The sequence below is a fragment of the Bubalus bubalis genome, chromosome 21, assembly GCF_019923935.1.
Source record: "Bubalus bubalis isolate 160015118507 breed Murrah chromosome 21, NDDB_SH_1, whole genome shotgun sequence".
Taxonomy (NCBI): domain Eukaryota; kingdom Metazoa; phylum Chordata; class Mammalia; order Artiodactyla; family Bovidae; genus Bubalus; species Bubalus bubalis.
In genome coordinates this window covers 31769473-31787151 of record NC_059177.1, presented here as the reverse complement: position 1 = coordinate 31787151, position 17679 = coordinate 31769473, and the positions used below count along the sequence as shown (strand labels likewise).

Sequence of the window (17679 nt, the reverse complement as noted above, 5' to 3'; positions counted from 1 at the left end):
GAAGGAATTGTTTATATAGTCATGACATCTCTTGTGCATCTATAACGTAGGGTCACTCAACTATGTTTTTTCCCTCTCTAATTATTGTTTAATCCTTGGAGAATCTGAGAATTGCTGGCTCCCTTTCTAGAAAAACGTGTGTACATTGTGTATATAATTTCTCATAAATGCTTTGGGTATTTTGTAAACCCAGTAAAAATTTACCTCTAAATCCAAGAATTGTTATGAACAACCACTTGATATATTCTTGATGTAATAGAATACTGTTTAGGTTTAATCATTATTATGAGTTTATTTTTAATGTAAAATGCTGTTCAAAATATACTGAAAAGAAATTAGCTACAAAAGAAGAGGCCAGCATATGTGTGTGTGTGTATAGTAACATTTGAGCAAAAGTTTGGACTGCTGTCCAGGCAAATGATAAGTGTATTTCCTTCTGGTAGATCACTACAGATAATTTTTTTAAATGATTATTGTAGTCTCCTTCTAGTCTTCAAAAGTGAAAATATATTACTCATGAAATTGTTAAAAAGGGACTATGATAAAGGAAATATATACTTTAATCACTTATGGCTCATCTTTTTCATGCTGTCTGGTTTTCATGGCTCTTTGATTAATGGTAGAAATAATTGGGAGGTGTGGGTAAAAGAAGGTCCTATGTCAAGCAATAAAAATAATCCAAAATGTGTGAGATTTTGAAAGTGAATTTTTTTATAATTCCTTCTTCAGCCCCAATAATAGCTGTTAGTGGTTTAATTTATGTACACCATTACACACACAGTTTGTTTCTTAAATGAAAATAGAATTGACATATATTGTTTGCAATGTGATTTTTTTTCATGTAAAATTTATGTTGGACCTCTTTCTATGTCTGCTCATAGTGCTCAGTCTCAATTATTTTTAACACTTGCCTAGAATTCAGCTGTAAGAATCATCATAATTTATCCAGCGCCCCTTTGCCATAGACCCGGTTTTTCAAAATAATGAAAAACATCTCAGTGAAAATTCATGTGTACACATCTTCGCAGCTTTGTGAGAGTGTTTCTGTAATATAGATTCCTGGCTTGGAATTTTTGTTCTTAGCTTCCCCCCAGGTAACAGGTTTGCAGTCTCCATGGCGTAGGCTGTGTGTTCTCCCGAAACAGTGGCAGAGTACAAGGGGCTGAGCCATACCAGGTGGCTGGGGGTGGAGGTACTCAGTATTCCTGCTTGATCAACAGCCCAACTGTTAAGAAAACATGACTTTCTGAGTCTGCAGCAGGTTGAAAGTGTGTTTGCTTTACTTTAATTGTCAGAGGAAAGTATATTACAGACGGGCGCATGCGTGCACACTGTCCTTTCCTCTAGACTCGGTTTGAGAGGCAGAGGAGTCTAGAGTCTATGTCAGATGATATGAAGGACAAGAAAGGTTGTCACTCAGAATGACTATGTTTATAGTGAAAAGAGATAAGGATCATTCCAAAAACTTCTTGTTTTGAGTTATTCAAGATATTTGGATTAGTAATGGTAAATTTGGCCTCAAAGGTGGCAAATGCTATTTTATCCTCCCTTCCCCTAACTGCAGAGTTTTTTGTTTGTTTGTTTGTTTAGTCACCAAGTAGTATTTGACTCTTTTGCAACCCCATGGACTATAGCCCGCCAGGCTCCTCTATCTGTGGAATTCTTCAAGCAAGAATAGTGGTGTGGGTTGCCATTTCCTTCTCCCGGGGATCTTCCCTGGCTCAGGGATCTAACTCGCAACTCTTGCTGCATCTCCTGCATTTCAGGTAAATTGTTTACCATTGAGCCACCAGGGAGGCCCATGAACTATCTCCAGATAAAAAATTACCACTTCTCAAGCCCTACAGAATCTTCCCCACCACAACAAAAAATGTTTATAAAAACCGAACTAAAATGTATCCATACAATAAGCCGCTATACAGTTATAGAAATAAAGTTACACACAGTACCATATAAATGAATCTCTAAAAAATGTTGAGTGGAAGAATCAAGATACAAAAGAATTCACGTTGTATAATTTCTGATTATTTATCTATCTATTTACCTATTATTTATTTATCTGTAACAAATTACTGCAAAACCTCTTGCTTTAATACGTATTAACAGATATTATTATTGCTCATGGTTTTGTGGGTCAGAGCTGTAGGAGTGGCTTGGAGCGTTCCTGGCTCAGGGTTGCTCGTGAAGTTGCGGCCAATGCCCTTTCGGTCTACAGTCTTCTTCAGGCTTGGCTTGGGCTAGGGATCCACTTCTAATGTGGCTCAGTCACAGGTCTGGCTAGTTGGTGCTGGCTCTTGGTGGGAGACTTCAGTTCCTGTGTACATGGGCCTCTTGTACTTTCCTCATGGTCCTCACAGTTTCAACAGTCTGAAAGACCTAGATACAAGTTGCACTTAACTTTTTTGATAGCCCCAGAGATGAATCACATAACCAGCCCTGATTCAGTGTAGGAAGAGATCACCAGGACACCAGAATCACTGGAGGGCCATCTTGGAAGCTGACTAGCCTAATTTCATATATCTAAAGCCCCCAAATAGGCAAGAATAAACTATGTGGCTTAGGGTGGCATATTTGGTGTTAAAACTGTAGAAGAAAAGAAGGAATGATTACTATAAAAGTGATTACCTCTCTGAGGGTAGAAGTTATAAATGGACAAAGATCATTATTTGTAAAAGAATACATTTATGGTTTATGTACAAAAGTACAGTAATTTATTTCATAATTGCAAGAAGAGATCTTAAAACAGAAACAGAAAGTGTTCTGTTCTATTTTGTGCCTTAAACAGACATCAGTGGATTCCTAATAATATAAAGTTAGCCAAGAGTTCTTATGAGTTCCAGACAATATAAAGCAAAGAGTATTATACTGATGCTTATTTAATTCTCACTACAGTGTCAGACTTTACTTTTTTGGGCTCCGAAATCACTGCAGATGGTGACTGCAGCCATGAAATTAAAAGACGCTTACTCCTTGGAAGGAAAGTTATGACCAACCTAGATAGCATATTGAAAAGCAGAGATATTACTTTGCCAACAAAGGTCTGTCCAGTCAAGCCTATGGTTTTTCCAGTGGTCATGTATGGATGTGAGAGTTGGACTGTGAAGAAAGCTGAGCGCCGAAGAATTGATGCTTTTGAACTGTGGTGTTGGAGAAGACTCTTGAGAGTCCCTTGGACTGTAAGGAGATCCAACCAGTCCATCCTAAAGGAGATCAGTCCTGGGTGTTCATTGGAAGGATTGATGCTAAAGCTGAAACTCCAGTACTTTGGCCACCTCATGCGAAGAGTTGACTCATTGGAAAAGACCCTGATGGTGGGAGGGATTGGGGGCAGGAGGAGAAGGGGACAACAGAGGATGAGATGGCTGGATGGCATCACCAACTCGATTGGACATGAGTTTGAGTGAACTCCGGGAGTTGGTGATGGACAGGGAGGCCTGGTGTGCTGTGATTCATGGGGTCACAAAGAGTCGGACACGACTGAGTGACTGAACTGAACTGAACACCAATTTGGTACTATCACCCCATTTTTACATAAAACAAAATTGAGAATTAGGGTACTTTAGGTATCTTACTCAAGGTCACACAGCTGGTTACTGGTGGAGCCAGAGATCATAGCCAGCCAGTGGCCCTTTTGATGCAGAAAAGGAGGTCAGAGTATTTGTTGTTGTTCCATCACTAAGTTCTTTCTGACTCTTTGCGACCCCATGGACTGCAGCACGCCAGGCTTCCCTGTCCTTCACTATCTCCTGGAATTCACTCAAACTCATATCCTTTGAGTCAGTGATGCCATCCAAACATCTCATCCTCTGTCGCCCTCTTCTCCTCTTGCCCTAATTCTTTCCCAACATCAGAATCTTTTGCAATCAGTCAGCTCTTTGCATCAGGTGACCAAATTATTGGAGCTTCAGCATCAGTCCTTCCAATGAATATTCAGGATTGATTCTGTTTAGGATTGACTGGTTTGATCTCTTTGCAGTCCAAGGGACTCTCTAGAGTCTTCCCCAGCACCACAACTCAACTTGAAAGAGTCCTTTCTTCTGCCCTCAGCCTTCTTTATGGTCTAACTCTCATATCCATACATGACTACTGGAAAAACCATAGCTTCGACTATATGGACCTTTGTTGGCAAAGTGATGTCTCTGCTTTGTAATATGCTGTCCAGGTTTGCCATAGCTTTTCTTCCAAGGAACAAACATCTACTTTTGTGGCTACAGTCACTGTTTAGTATACATTTAAACCTGTTTTTGTCTAGGTTGAACAAACTTTGGAAACCTTTTGTGAATCAGTCAACCAACCAGTCTTTCTCAGTATATGAGTAGCACAGAGTAAGTACTACAAAGATATTTTTAAAATGAATAGAGAAATAAAGATTTAGTTATTTTACTTACTTTAGAAAAGTCTTGTATGGAGTATGTCATATGCTAACCACTGGTCTATGTGTTTTACAAGTATTAATCCCTATGGAATTAATATTAATTCCTTTCCTCATCTCTAAGAAATAAGTCCCTGGGGACCTCTTCTTCTTCATTTGCTCCTAGGCTGGAAGTTTTCTGTTTTGTTTTTTGTTTTTTTTTCCCCAGCTACTTGACCTTTGATCCCCAGGGCTTGATATTTTAGCACACAACTTTTGACACATCAGTTCAGCAACAGCACACTGAGTCCTTACTCCTTACTGAGTTCTTGGAGGAAATAAAGATGAATATATTTTCATCTGCAACCTGACAAATGAGTCCTTGTCTTTTAAAACTCTGTGACAATGTTTTGTGTTACCTTGGTTGGGAACATCAGATCCCTTGAGGTTTACCCTAGCAACCTTCACAACAGGAAATGTGCATGTATCTTGGCTTATTTCGATTTTTGATTTTAGTTCCTTTAATGAGTGCTAAATATGATTCATTCAGTTATTCTCCAGCATATTTTTCCAAATCTCCCATGAGCAAGTCTAAACGTGTTTGCTTGTTGCTCTAATGAAGAAATCTACACTTCCTTATCAACTGTGCCACTGGGATACAGGCTAAATTCTGCTTTGATAAATCAATTCAGACTAAGATAAGAGCATTAGTGTTGGAGAAGAAATTAGTTATTTTGTTCCATCAATATTTGCCTAAGCACAAATGGACACTGTGGAAAACCTACTAAAAATTCTATTTTTATTTGCAATATCCTTGCTATCATTACAAAAAGGAACAATGTGTGTTTGCTAGAAAATATATTTTCTTTCACACGATGGCTAATCCATTCATTTATTCAATCAGATCAGATCAGATCAGATCACTCAGTCATGTCCGACTCTTTGCGACCCCATGAATCACAGCACACCAGGCCTCCCTGTCCATCACCATCTCCCGGAGTTCACTCAAACTCAAGTCCATCGAGTCAGTGATGCCATCCAGCCATCTCATCCTCTGTCGTCCCCTTCTCCTCCTGCCCCGAATCCCTCCCAGCATCAGAGTCTTTTCCAATGAGTCAGCTCTTCGCATGAGGTGGCCAAAGTATTGGAGTTTCAGCTTTAGCATCAATCCTTCCAAAGAACACTCAGGGCTGATCTCCTTTAGAATGGACTGCTTGGATCTCCTTGCAGTCCAAGGGACTCTCAAGAGTCTTCTCCAACACCACAGTTCAAAAGCATCAATTCTTCGGCACTCAGGTTTCTTCACAGTCCAACTCTTGCATCCATACATGACCACTGGAAAAACCATAGCCTTGACTGGACAGACCTTTGTTGGCAAAGTAATATCTCTGCTTTTCAATATGCTATCTAGGTTGGTCATAACTTTTCTTCCAAGGAGTAAGCGTTTGGCAGTTTTTAAACTGTTAGACAGTTTTTAAAGCGTTAGACAGTTTTAAACATTGTGGGCATGGACCCAGCGTTCTGGGAGCTCATCGTCTGGGCAGGGAGAGGAGTGCACTGGGGGTGTGTGTGGTGGTGGGTGGTGGTGGTGGTGGTAGAGGAAGGAGGAGTTTTAGGGTGGTGGGAGCTGTGTACAGAAGTTAAGCAGATGACTACAGGACTGGGTAGCAGATAGCGTATCTCGGAAACTTAGGGACGGGACCCGTAAACCAATCTGGGAACTTAGTGAAGGTTGGTGGGATAGAGCAAGGCTTCCTGGAGAAGGTAACATTTAAGCTCAGTCTTGAAGGAGCGTCTTGGGCAAAAGGGGAGAGTAAGGTGCTCCAGACAGAAATAGCCTGGCATATTCCAGGAACTTCAGCAGTTGGGGTCACTGGAGTTACTTAATATGGAAGTCAGGGAGTGATCTCAGAGGAGGTCCAGAAGTGATAGGAGGAGCCAGGACATAGACAGCCAGTTATCCAGTGTCAAAGAGCCTGGTTGTTATTCAGTGGGGAATCCTAAAATTTTAAAATAAGGAAAAGACAAGATGAGATTTGTGTTTTAAAAAGATTCCTCTTGGAAAAATTTCAAAAGCACACCTGCTTTTGGGCCTAGCAGTTTAATTTCTAGGCAATTATTGTGGATGGGAGCAAAGATTTAGTTACTTGGATAGGAGTGAAATTACCTAAAATAGTGAAAACTTGAAAACAATCTAAAAGTCCAGCAATACAGAAATTAGAAAAATAAGGTCTTGCAAATTTACTGAATGGAAAGTGTATTTTAAAAACATTAAAATGATGTTGTGGGCAAGGAAAGCTAGTCATATTACATGAAAGGGAAAAGTATGTGATTAAATGGTATATTCAGTATGATATTCTTCTGAATATGTTTTGAAATTAAATATGTAATAATAACATGGTCGTGGTTGTTTAATCACTAAGTTGTGTCCAACTCTTGCGACTCCTTGGATGGTAGGGGCTTTGGGGCTCATGAGCTACAAAAGGCATCTCTTTTTTTAAAAACAATTAAACGATTTTTTTTTCTAATTTAAACCATTGAAATACAGTTGATTTATAGAGTATTTTATTAGTTTCAGGAGTACAGAATAATGATTAAAAATTTTTAGAGATTATACTGCATTTAAAGTTGTTACAAAATATTGGATTTATTCCCTATAAAAGGTACTTCTTTGCTTTGAATCTCTCTCCTGGACTAAACTTTACTTAGTTGCTTCTGAATTCTCTTCCCAGTTAGACCTTGACTTTTGGACTTCCACTAGCATTGACCAGTTTTAGCAAGAATCCAGTCAAGTCAGTTTAACCAGCAGCCCCCACCCCCATATCTGATCACCTTCTTCATCCCTACCATCCCCCAGGAAATATCTGATTACCTAGCCTGCCTTCAGCAAGAATCCTGCTAGGTCAGTTTAAGCAAAGAATTATACTACCTTTTTAGTAATCTACTATCCACTGACCACCTTCCATACCCCAATACACATTCTGTTTCTTGGATATAAATATCTAACTTTTTCTTGTGTTTGAAGTTGAGCCCAATGTGTTTCCTCTACTGCAAAACCTCACCCATTGCTGTTGTTCCTACACCTATGGCAGTAGTCCCCCTGAATCACGTTGGGCGTATTGTTCTTTAATAAGTGCCAGAATAATTTTTCTTTAGAAGTTCTTAACAAGGTAAAAGTGAGAGTGGCTCAGTCATGTCCAACTCTCCGTGACCCGATGGACTGACTACACAGTCCATGGAATTCTCCAGGCCAGGATACTAGAATACTGCAGCGGGTAGTTGTTCCCTTCTCCACGGGATTTTCCAAACCCAGGGACTGAAGCCAGGTCTCCCATATTGCAGGGGGATTCTTTACCACCTGAGCCACCAGGGAAGCCTCTCTTCAAACTCATCGCTCAGCTCTTAACCCTGGTGGCTCTTCAACTGCTGCACGCCAATCAGCTATTCTTGAGACTCATTAGATTTCCTTTCCTAAATTCATTTAAATCGCCCTTCATACCTCAGCCAGCCTTTTCCTAATCCATTTATGTTGCAATTTATATTCAGACCTAAGCTTCACAAATTTTGCATTGGATTTTTTATTAATCATCTTCTTGGCTTTGTTCAAATCAGAACTCAGATAAAGCCTGCAAAATGTGTTTGAGTGATATGTCTCTTTTTTTTCCAAAATCATTTTAAAAATGAGATTTAATTCATGTACCTAATATGTCTTTTAAATATTTAAAAATCTATAGCAGGTCCTCCTTCCCCTTAATTTCATGCTGTTTGTTTTTTTGAAGATTTCTCAATGTCTTGTAGATTTCTCAATTTCTGAATCCTTGTGGTATTATTAACATATTTCTCTCTTTTTTTTCCCCCTGGAAATTGGTGGTAGTTTTCATAGTTTATACATAGGTTTCTTTCTCTTACTCTTTCCCTTCCTTTTTTTCTTTCTCTTCCTTCCTTCTTCTCTCTCTCTCGCCTCCTTTTCTTTTCTCCTTTCCTTCCTCCCCGCTTCTTTCTTTCTTTTGTAGCTTAGTTACTTCTCCTCCAAGAATCATCTCTCTTTTTTGCTTTCAGTGGTTGCTTCTTTTTCAGACACTTGTAGGATTTACCTATCACTTTATTTATCCATGAAATCATTTTCACTCCTATTCCTAAAAAGTCAGGGACCCTATCCTGAGTACAGGGGATACAGGTGGCTCATTACTGCTGTTTCCCCCATAACCAGCACATAATGTGGCTGGCTCCACAAATAGTTGTTGGGATAAATGAATATAAAGTATAAATCACACACCACTTATCTGCTGCTTAACATTTGCCACCTTGGGTGTGGCTTCTCATTGTGCTACAAGCCCTGACTAGGCTCCTGAACTTTGAGCCTCTTGAGGGCAGGGAGTCAGATACATTCTTGTAGTCTGGGTACCTAACAGAATACCATGTTCATAACCAGTGCATTTTTACTTTGAACATTTTTAACAGTTACAGCAAAAAGAAAGAAAAAATTTGGTTCATATATCTTGAGAGTCCAGGGATATCTGACTTCAGATGTGGTTGGAATGGGGAGCTGAAACGATGTTACTGTTATTTTCTGTTTCTCAATTTTGCTTGTTTCTGCTTCTTTTTGTTGATCTTGTCTCATTTTCTCTCATTTTTTTTATCAGCTTCACTGCTGATCAAAAATGGCCATTACTTTGTGGCCATAAGTAATAAGCTAGCTATAGATTTCCTTCCCTCCAGCACTGTGCTTCCAAGAATCAGACAGTCTTCCCAAGATGCCCCAGAAGAAGAGTCTCAAGGAGGACTTCTAGTCACGGTAGGACACTGTGTCCATCCCTCAAGGAATCACCATGGCTAGGAAAATGGCCCCCCTGATGGGTCAGGAACAGTCTCATAGCTACTCCCACAGGGTGGCAGATGGCATTGTCATCAGTAACCCGACCATAGGTGATGAAAAGAGTCATCTTCCTGGACCGAGTAGGATGAGATCAGAAGAAAAAGTGAAGGAGAAAAAAATAGCAGCTATCTGTGTGTATCTCAGGGCAAGCTTACTTAGTTGGAGCTAAGTTCAGGTGTCTTAGCTTTCCTGACAGTTTATTCCCTTTGGGGTTTGATCCCTTAGGTCTAGCAGGTCACTGTGGGATATAATGACAAAATGGACTATTTCATTATAATTCAAAAAGACCCTTGCTCCTCGGAAGAAAAGCTATGATCAACCTAGACAGCAAATTAAAAAGTAGAGACATTACTTTGCCAACAAAGGTCCATCTAGTCAAAACTATGGTTTTCTAGTAGTCATGTATGGATGTGAGAGTTGGACCATAAAGAAAGCTGAGCGCCGAAGAATTGATGCTTTTGAACTGTAGTGTTGGAGAAGACTCTTGAGAGTCCCTTGGACTGCAAGGAGATCCAACCAATCTATCCTAAAGGAAATCAGTCCTGAATATTCATTGGAAGAACTGATGCTGAAGCTGAAACTCCAGTACTTTGGCCACCTGATGTGAAGAACTGACTCACTAGAAAAGACCCTGATGCTGGGAAAGATTGAAGGTGGGAGGAGATGGGGATGACAGAGGATGAGATGGTTGGATGGCATCACTGACTCAACGGACATGAGCTTGAGTAAGCTCCGGGAATTGGTGATGGACAGGGAAGACTGGCGTGCTGCAGTCCATGGGGTTGCAAAGAGTTGGATGTGACTGAGCGATTGAACTGAGCTGAACTGAACCCGAAGTCCTTGATAGCCTTTGAAGGTCAACGGACTAAAATTAGGCACAAGAATCTTGTTTTCATCCAGATTTTCTGTGGAGCAGGTCAGTGGCTTTCCTCATATTAAAAGGTTTCCAGTGAACCAAAAGATTAAGAAGATTCCAGTGTTTCTCAATACAGGTATGGATGATATTTAGATAAGAAAGTTTGTCATTGTGCAAGAGATAAAGAGTCTCAAGCCCATACCCCTTAAATTCCTGTAACACCCCTATGTTATTATGATATTCATCCCCTTCTAGTAGTAGTAATGTTAGTTGCTCAGTCATGTTCAATGCTTTGAGACCCCACGGACTGCAGCTCGCCAGGCTCCTCTGTCCATGGGATTTTCCAGGAAAGAATTCTGGAGTGGATTGCTATTCCCTTCTCCAGAGGATCTTCTCAACCCGGGGATCAAACCTGGGTCTCCTGCATTGCAGGCAGATTCTTTACCATTTGAGCTACAGGGAAGTCCATATCCAGTCACCTATAGTTGAGAAACGAGATGAGACCACAAGTATAGTCTCAGTATTTCTTGCATGTTTTACGTTTCCTCTTCTTTCTGGCAGAGAATAACTTTTTTTTTTTAAACTTTTAATGTCTAATTTCCAGTAGTATCTATCATGGAATCTGGGATCCTATTTCATGAGCACAAAAAGCCTGTTTTCCACGGGAGTGTTCAGGTTCTGTAATATTTTCCTGGTATGGACCTAATGTGATGTTTCATCCAAGGCGAACTAGCAAACAACCAACTCCTGGGAGGTACCGGTCATTAGTCTAGCCTCCTTAGAATTTTCTCACAGGATGATCATTTATTACTTTTGAAAGGACAGACTCACAAATGAAGTGTTAGTCTAAGAAATATCTTCAAGATCTGGCAAATAAAACAATGACCACTGAGCAGCATTTTTATAGATTACAGATCATTCTGTTGCATTTGACCTCGAAACATCTTCAAAAAACAGATTTTGCAATCTCCTCTTTTATAGATGAAGAAATTAAGGCTTTTAGGAATCAAGTGACAAGCTCACGATTACACAGCACTTTAGAGAAGGACTCTGGATTTCAGCTGTGGGTCTTAGAACTTTAAAAGCCACCCTCTAACTCTCTACTTCCTCCCTGATACCTCCAAACACTTTTAAAAGAAAGAAAAATATCCCACTGGAACTAATCAGAGAGAAAGACTGGAAGTTCAAATGAGCCATAACAGTGTCTGTTAATCTGTTACCTAACTGAGTGCCGGGAAGCTGTGGTGGGGGTGGGGGGAGTTGACATTTGTACATTTTATGTGCCCCACAGCTTCACTCCTGTAAAGTTAGGACGATTTCATTTGAAGTCCCAGCCAACTGAGAAATTAAAAGCAGACAGTGACGATGCTGTTTTGTAACTTTGTGCCTTTTAAAATTAACTGCACCTTTCAAGTGCCGCTTTGGATTAGAAGTGGCTAATTGGATAAAGGAGAGAGTCATTCAGCTGGATGAAGAGTATTGTAAAAGCCCTGACTGAGTTAGTTACAGGAAAGGGACGCACAAGAACAGTACTATTTTACTTACAGAGTGAAGGAAAGTTCCTCCACGCAGTTCCAAATCGAGGACAAGTTGATTTGTCGCAGCAGCGCTGTAATACATGTAGCCTGATATAAAGTCTATTTAAGAGAGACTTGAAGGCTGAAACTTATTAGTGCCAAAACCCTTTACTATTTTTTTTTTTTATAAGGACTTGGCGTGCCCTCGCGAATGTGTGAGCTTGGAGGAGGAGGAGTGATGGTAGGAGCACAAAGCTGAGTCCATTCTTATTAATATTAAATGGTCAAGTCTGTACCCTTGAAGCTAGTGGAGAGAGAGAAGGGAGAGGAGCTGCTGACATTGACAATGAATCCAAACAGGAGTTGCACTAGCGGTGTCTACCACGTTGCCTCTGCCCTCGCTTAGCCTTCTGGGAATTGTAGTTTTGTGGCGAGCGGCTCCTCTGGCAAGTCGGGTATACTCGGCCCGGCTGTGACTACAGATCCCAGACGGCGCCGGGCAGCCGCCCCTCCCGTCCCGGTTCGAGTGTAAACTCCCGGCGCCGGGGCGGGCGGCCGCGCGCGGGCCAGCGGGCTGAGCTCTGCACGGCTTGGGGGCGCACCGCTCGGGGGACCCAGGCCCCGCCACCTCCCCTCCGACCCCGGGCTCGGTTCTCAGTTTGGAGCAGTGCGAGGACGGGAAGCTGGAGCCATGCAGTCGGAATCGGGGATCGTGCCGGATTTCGAAGTCGGGGAGGAGTTTCATGAAGAGCCCAAAACCTATTACGAACTCAAAAGTCAACCTTTGAAGAGCAGGTGAGTGGTGACAGCTGGAGGGAGGCGCGGCCCGCACCTGGGGGACTCGTTGCCTCCCATTCTGAGGCGAGGAAAGCAGCTGGCTCGGACTCTGGGACAAGGACCCCGTGCCCTTGCCCCGGGGCAGAGGGCGAACTGACCCCCGCAGTTGGGGGTCGTGCCGGCCAGACGGGTGCACCAATGAGGGTCTCCGCCTGAGCGCATTTTGGGGGCGCGGCGGGCAGCCCCGGACAGCCCGCGAGGGCGAGGGGACCCCTCGGTTGGGGATATCAGCTGCGGAGAGCGGGTGGGGGCTGGGGAGTGCCCCAACGCGGAGGAGGGGGTGAAGGAGCGCCGGGCCGGGACGCGCTGGTGAGTTTCGAGTGAACCCCTTTTCTGAAAATCCCAGCGGGCTGAGAACTTGGGGGAGGAGAGCTTACGGTGGATCGAGCGCGACGTTAGAGGCAAGCAATTAGCTCATGTGTTGTTGGCCGCTTAGGAGTCGGGCCCCTCTGGGAAAGCCGACTTCGGGCCGCCTCCAGGTGAGGTTTCCCGAGCCCCGCCCCTGACCTTCCCGGCTACGGCACCCCTGTGCGGGAGGGGCGGGGTGCGAGGTGGGGCAGGAGGGCGTGTCTCCTCGTCCAGGTGGAACTCCCGGGCTTTGGGGTCTCATTCAAATACAGGCCTTCCCTGGAGGGGGAAAAAAAAAAAAAAAAACTTTGAGACGGAGATTTGGCGAGTGACCGCTGTTGGGCCGGGACACGTCTTTCATTCTCCGGGCACTTCTAAAACTGTTTGGGAGGAGAGTGAAGACACCTGCTGGTCTGGCGTCGCATCACCCCTAGTGCCCACTGCTTACGCTGCCTCCACTCCCACTTGTCCCTTGGAGCAGATTAGGTGTCTTCCTTCCTCTCTGTCCTGTGGCCACTCAGGACATTTCCGGTGTTTACTAAGAGAGAGGTCAGTTGAGGCGCTGAGAGTAGAGAGGATTTAGTTCCACCCCTCAGTTGGGAGGTAGCATGAGGCTGGAACTGGAAGCTTCAGCAGTGCTTCTTCATCCCTCTCAAACCTTCCTGCCGGCCCCTCACTGTCGATAGTGTTTGGGTGAAGGGGCCTGGCTGGCATGGGGGGGAGAGGGTCCAGAAATCATGGTGAAGGAAGGACTGAATCCGGAGTGAAGGCGTGTGATCACAGCTGCTGGGGCATGGGGGATTGGTACTTGTGCATTTAGGTTCGTTTCCTTCAGGGCTGTGTCAAACTGAATCCACTTTGGGGAAGAAAATCTGCGAAGAGCACACCGACTGACTGGGTGGCTGAAGCAGACTCTTGGCAGATGCTTCAGGGAGATTGGAAGGAAACCTCCTATGCAGTTAGTTGCCTAAAACCAGCCTTTAGTTGGTGGTTTCTCTTCATAATGGCTGTTTTGTGTGTGAGCCTAGATTGTGTGTGTTGGGGGTTGGGGGTGTGGAGTAATAGTGTGTAAAGGGTATTGTTGGTTATGCTCATTGGGGCTTTATCTGTATTCGGCTGAAGGGACCAGTGTTTTACCGAGCAGTCTCTGCTTTTGCTTCTATAAGCAAATGCTTACATGGCCAGAATGAGGGAGGGAGTGTATGTGTGTGTGTGTGTGTGTGTGTGTGTGTGTGTGTGTAGTCCTGAAAGAAATGAATTAACCGGACTGTTTGGAACATTTTTGATGGTAGCTGATACGTAACATTAAATAAATTTGAGAGAGTGAGGAAAATACCATCTGGAAAAACCCAAATGAATGCCATGAAACTCACGTTGGAGGATTTGGGGCCTGTTCTTTTTCAAGAGTCGGCAAAAAAAAAAAAAAAAAAAAAAAAAGACTTGCAAGGGTTGAGCATCCTCAGGAGCTAGCTTGCACGTGTAAAGAAAATTTCGGGGACGTGGGAAGCACTGGTTTCACACGTTGAAGCTGGAAACAGGTGCAGGATGGAACCGGTGCACAGAGGAAGGCTAAATGAAAAAAGTTGTAAAACTTGTCTGTGGAGCAGACACATGCTCTTTGAAATAAACCAGTGAAATAAAATCTGTGAATAAATATATGGGGTTGGCAAAATTTCCCTATAGTACAGTTTTCCACAGTTGTCTGATGTATTGTCATCGACATCTGTTGTGTGACTTTGCAAGGGCTGCATGTTCAGGGCCCCCTCCTTGTGGCTTTTTGTTTTAAGTCTTTGCCTGGGCACCTCCCTTCTTGTAATCTTGGTTGGAAAAAGTTGAAATCAGAAGGGGAAGATGGCTGCAACTGCCTTGTCTATCAGTTGTATTTTCCGAATTGTCTTTTGGAGTTGAAGATATGTCTAGAATCCTCCTGAAAAAGAAAACTGTTAATTGCTTAGTTGTTCAACTCTTTGTGACCCCATAGACTGTAGCCTGCCAGGCTCCTCTGTCCCTGGGATTCTCCAGACAAGAATACTTTAGTGGATTGCCATTCCCTTCTCCAGGGGCTCTTCCCAACCCAGGGATCCAACGTGGGTCTCTTGCATTACAGCCAGATTCTTTACCGTCTGAGCCACCAGGGATGCCCCTAGAATCTGCCTACTTGTCATCAACTCCTCTGCTCCCACTTTGGTTCAGACTGCCACCTGGCCTCGCTGGCTAATTATCTCTTATCTGTTCTCCTGCCTTTATCCTTGCTGACTCTCAGTGGATTTTTCAACACAGGAGCCACAATGTCTATGTTAAAACTGGTTTTCAACCTGAATGGTGGCTTGCCCCACTCAGGGGTCATTCAGCAATGTCTGGAGACATTTTTGGTACAATGGATGAGAGTTACTACTGGCCTCTAGTAAGTAGAGAGTGGAAATGCTGCTGAACATTCTCCAGTGCTCAGGACAGTCTCACAATGAAGAATTATCAGTCCCCAGATTGTTACTGCTGAGGTTGAGAAACCTCATGGTAAATGTATCACATCATGTTCTCTCTTCAGAGCCCTCCCTGGTATCAGTAAAACTCGAGACCCTTAAAGTGGTCCAACGCTGACCACTTTATGGGCGGGCTCCCTGTCAGCGCTGACTGTGTGTGTCTCTTGTTGCTGCTCTCCTGGCTCCCTCTGCTGCAGCTAGCCTCCTCACCATTCCCGGAACACTCCAGACCTCTCCACCTCTGGCCCTTTGTAAGCTGCACTTGCTGGGGCCAGCAAGTGCACTTTCTGTCTTTGTCCGGAGAGCAGTAGCGTTCATTCCCTCCCCAGCCGACTTCATGTCTTCCCTTAAATGTCATTCCTGCCTTGAGCACGTTCTGTGCTGTGGCTCTCTGTCTAAACTCTCTGTGTCCCTTGCCCTGCTCAGTTTTTCCCACAGTACTTGCATTATGACCTAGTCTATCATTTTCTAATGGGTTCCAGTTATGCTATGTTTCTCTGTACTAAATTGCAGGGTCCAAGGGGACAGGGATTTCTGGGTCTTCCTGGTTTACTGTGGTGCCCCCAGAACCTAGAACAGAGTTTCATCATCAGTGCTGTTGACACTTTGGACTGGATAGGTCTTTGTTGTGGGGGCTGTCCTGGGCGTTGCAGGATGTTTAACAGCATCCCAGGCTTTCCTGCTCAAGGCCATAGCATCCCTCCTTAAGTTGTGACATCCAAAAATATGTCCAGACACCACCAAATGTCCATGGGACACAGACTCACCCCTGTTGCAGATGAAAAGGCCTAGAACAATGCCTGGCACAATAGTGTTTTGTTGTTTGACTATGTGTTGTTTTCTCTCTTTGTATTTCATTCCGGATGGGCCATTTGATTCTGGTTTTTGCATTTAAGGCTGCCTTCCTTTTAAAATAGGTATCCACCGTGCTGTCTCCAAAGAGGAGTTTATATATTCATTTGGACTAGGCTTAGATGTGCAAGTGTTTGATGAGAAAAGACAGTTTCATTCCTAACCCAGACCTCCTAGACTTTAGGAATGTGAAGCCAATGGATTTAGGTAATGGAACCCCACTTTGGTCACAATGACTGGAGAAGCTGTGTCATAGAGAGACACACACAAGAGAAAAGGGTCTCCTGAAGAAATGTTTGCAGTTTGGTTCCTCCCCAAAGGTTTTTGAAACCTTGGTGTTTCAAACCTGGGTGGCAGAGGAAAGGTGCCAAATATGAGAGCGTGAACCCAGATATCACACATGAGCACAGTCAGGTCAGGGTCAGATGTGGAACCATTGAATGGGTCCCTCTCAGGGAAGGGACTCTGTAGGGCTTTAGGTCCCGAAAAAAAATTTTTTTTTAATATGTTAGCATCTTTCAGGTTCATAGTTCTTTTGTTTCGTTTACTTGGTGCTAAATTCTGTGGCTTTGTAGCTGCTAATGCCCTTTTCCTGGACAGACTTCAGAATTGATTTAATCTAATTCCAGTTTCTCCTCTTCTCAAAGTTTTAATAATGGTTTAGATAATGGTTCTTTAACTTCCCGCAAATTAGAAATGGGAATGAAAGTGAGTATTAGGTTTATATTGGCAGGATGAGATAGAGCAATGGTTCCCAGATGCTGATTCAGAGAGAGGTGTGTGAAATTGTTGCAGATTTGTATTCAGATGAGAAAGAAAAGATGGTTGTGTCCAACTCATGCTCACATGCATGAATGTCCATGTAAAGCCACCGCCATTTCTTGGATTTATTCTGAGATTTTTCGTGGGCTTCCCAGATGGCACTAGTAGTAAAGAACCTGCCTGCCAAGGCAGGAGACATAAGAGATTCAATCCCAGGATCAGGAAGATCCCCTGGAAGAGGGCATGGCAACCCACTCTGGTGTTCTTCCCTGGAGAAGCCCAGGGACAGAGGAGCCTGGGGGCTACAGTTCATAGGGTCACAAAGAGTCAGATACAACTGAAGCGACCTTGCATGCACCCACATCTTCCTATTAAAAATACCCTTTCATTTATAAAATGAAATGAATGATTGTTCATTCTTGGCAAGACTGAACTGTCCATCTTTTATTGATTTCGGAAAGTTTTCTTGATTTTTCTTTCTGTCTAATCTGTAGAGAATTACTTTACATGGAGATTTAAGAGGATTGTTCTGTCATTTCTGTCTGTCCCTAACAAGCTGAGTGACCCTGGGGAGGCTGGGTGACCTCTAACCTCAGTTTCTTCATCTGGCAACTGAGGGGCCTGCCTCCTAAGGGTCTTAAGGACATTAATTGTGACATTGACTATGGAAAAGTATTAGCATGATGCTGGGCACATATTTAGTGCTCAGTAAATGTTAGCAGATGTTCTTGTTATTTCTCTATTACTTAGCAGTGAGTCCTGACCTTCCAGAATGTGTTTGCATTTGGTTTACTCTGGCT

At 43.2% G+C, this 17679-nt stretch overlaps 1 protein-coding gene across 6 annotated transcripts in view; it reads left to right on the top strand.

The window, feature by feature from the left end:
• Positions 1–12080: 12080 nt before the first annotated feature.
• MITF (melanocyte inducing transcription factor) overlaps positions 12081–17679 on the top strand; it is a 230635-nt gene continuing 225036 nt past the window's right edge. The window contains exon 1 of one of the 6 annotated variants that reach the window (XM_025273061.3): positions 12081–12395. In XM_025273061.3, the coding sequence (XP_025128846.1) occupies positions 12292–12395 (104 nt within the window). In that variant the 5' untranslated portion in view covers positions 12081–12291. The remainder of the gene's footprint in view (positions 12396–17679) is intronic. The other 5 variants (XM_025273066.3, XM_025273060.3, XM_006055866.4 and 2 more) reach the window with 5 other exon arrangements.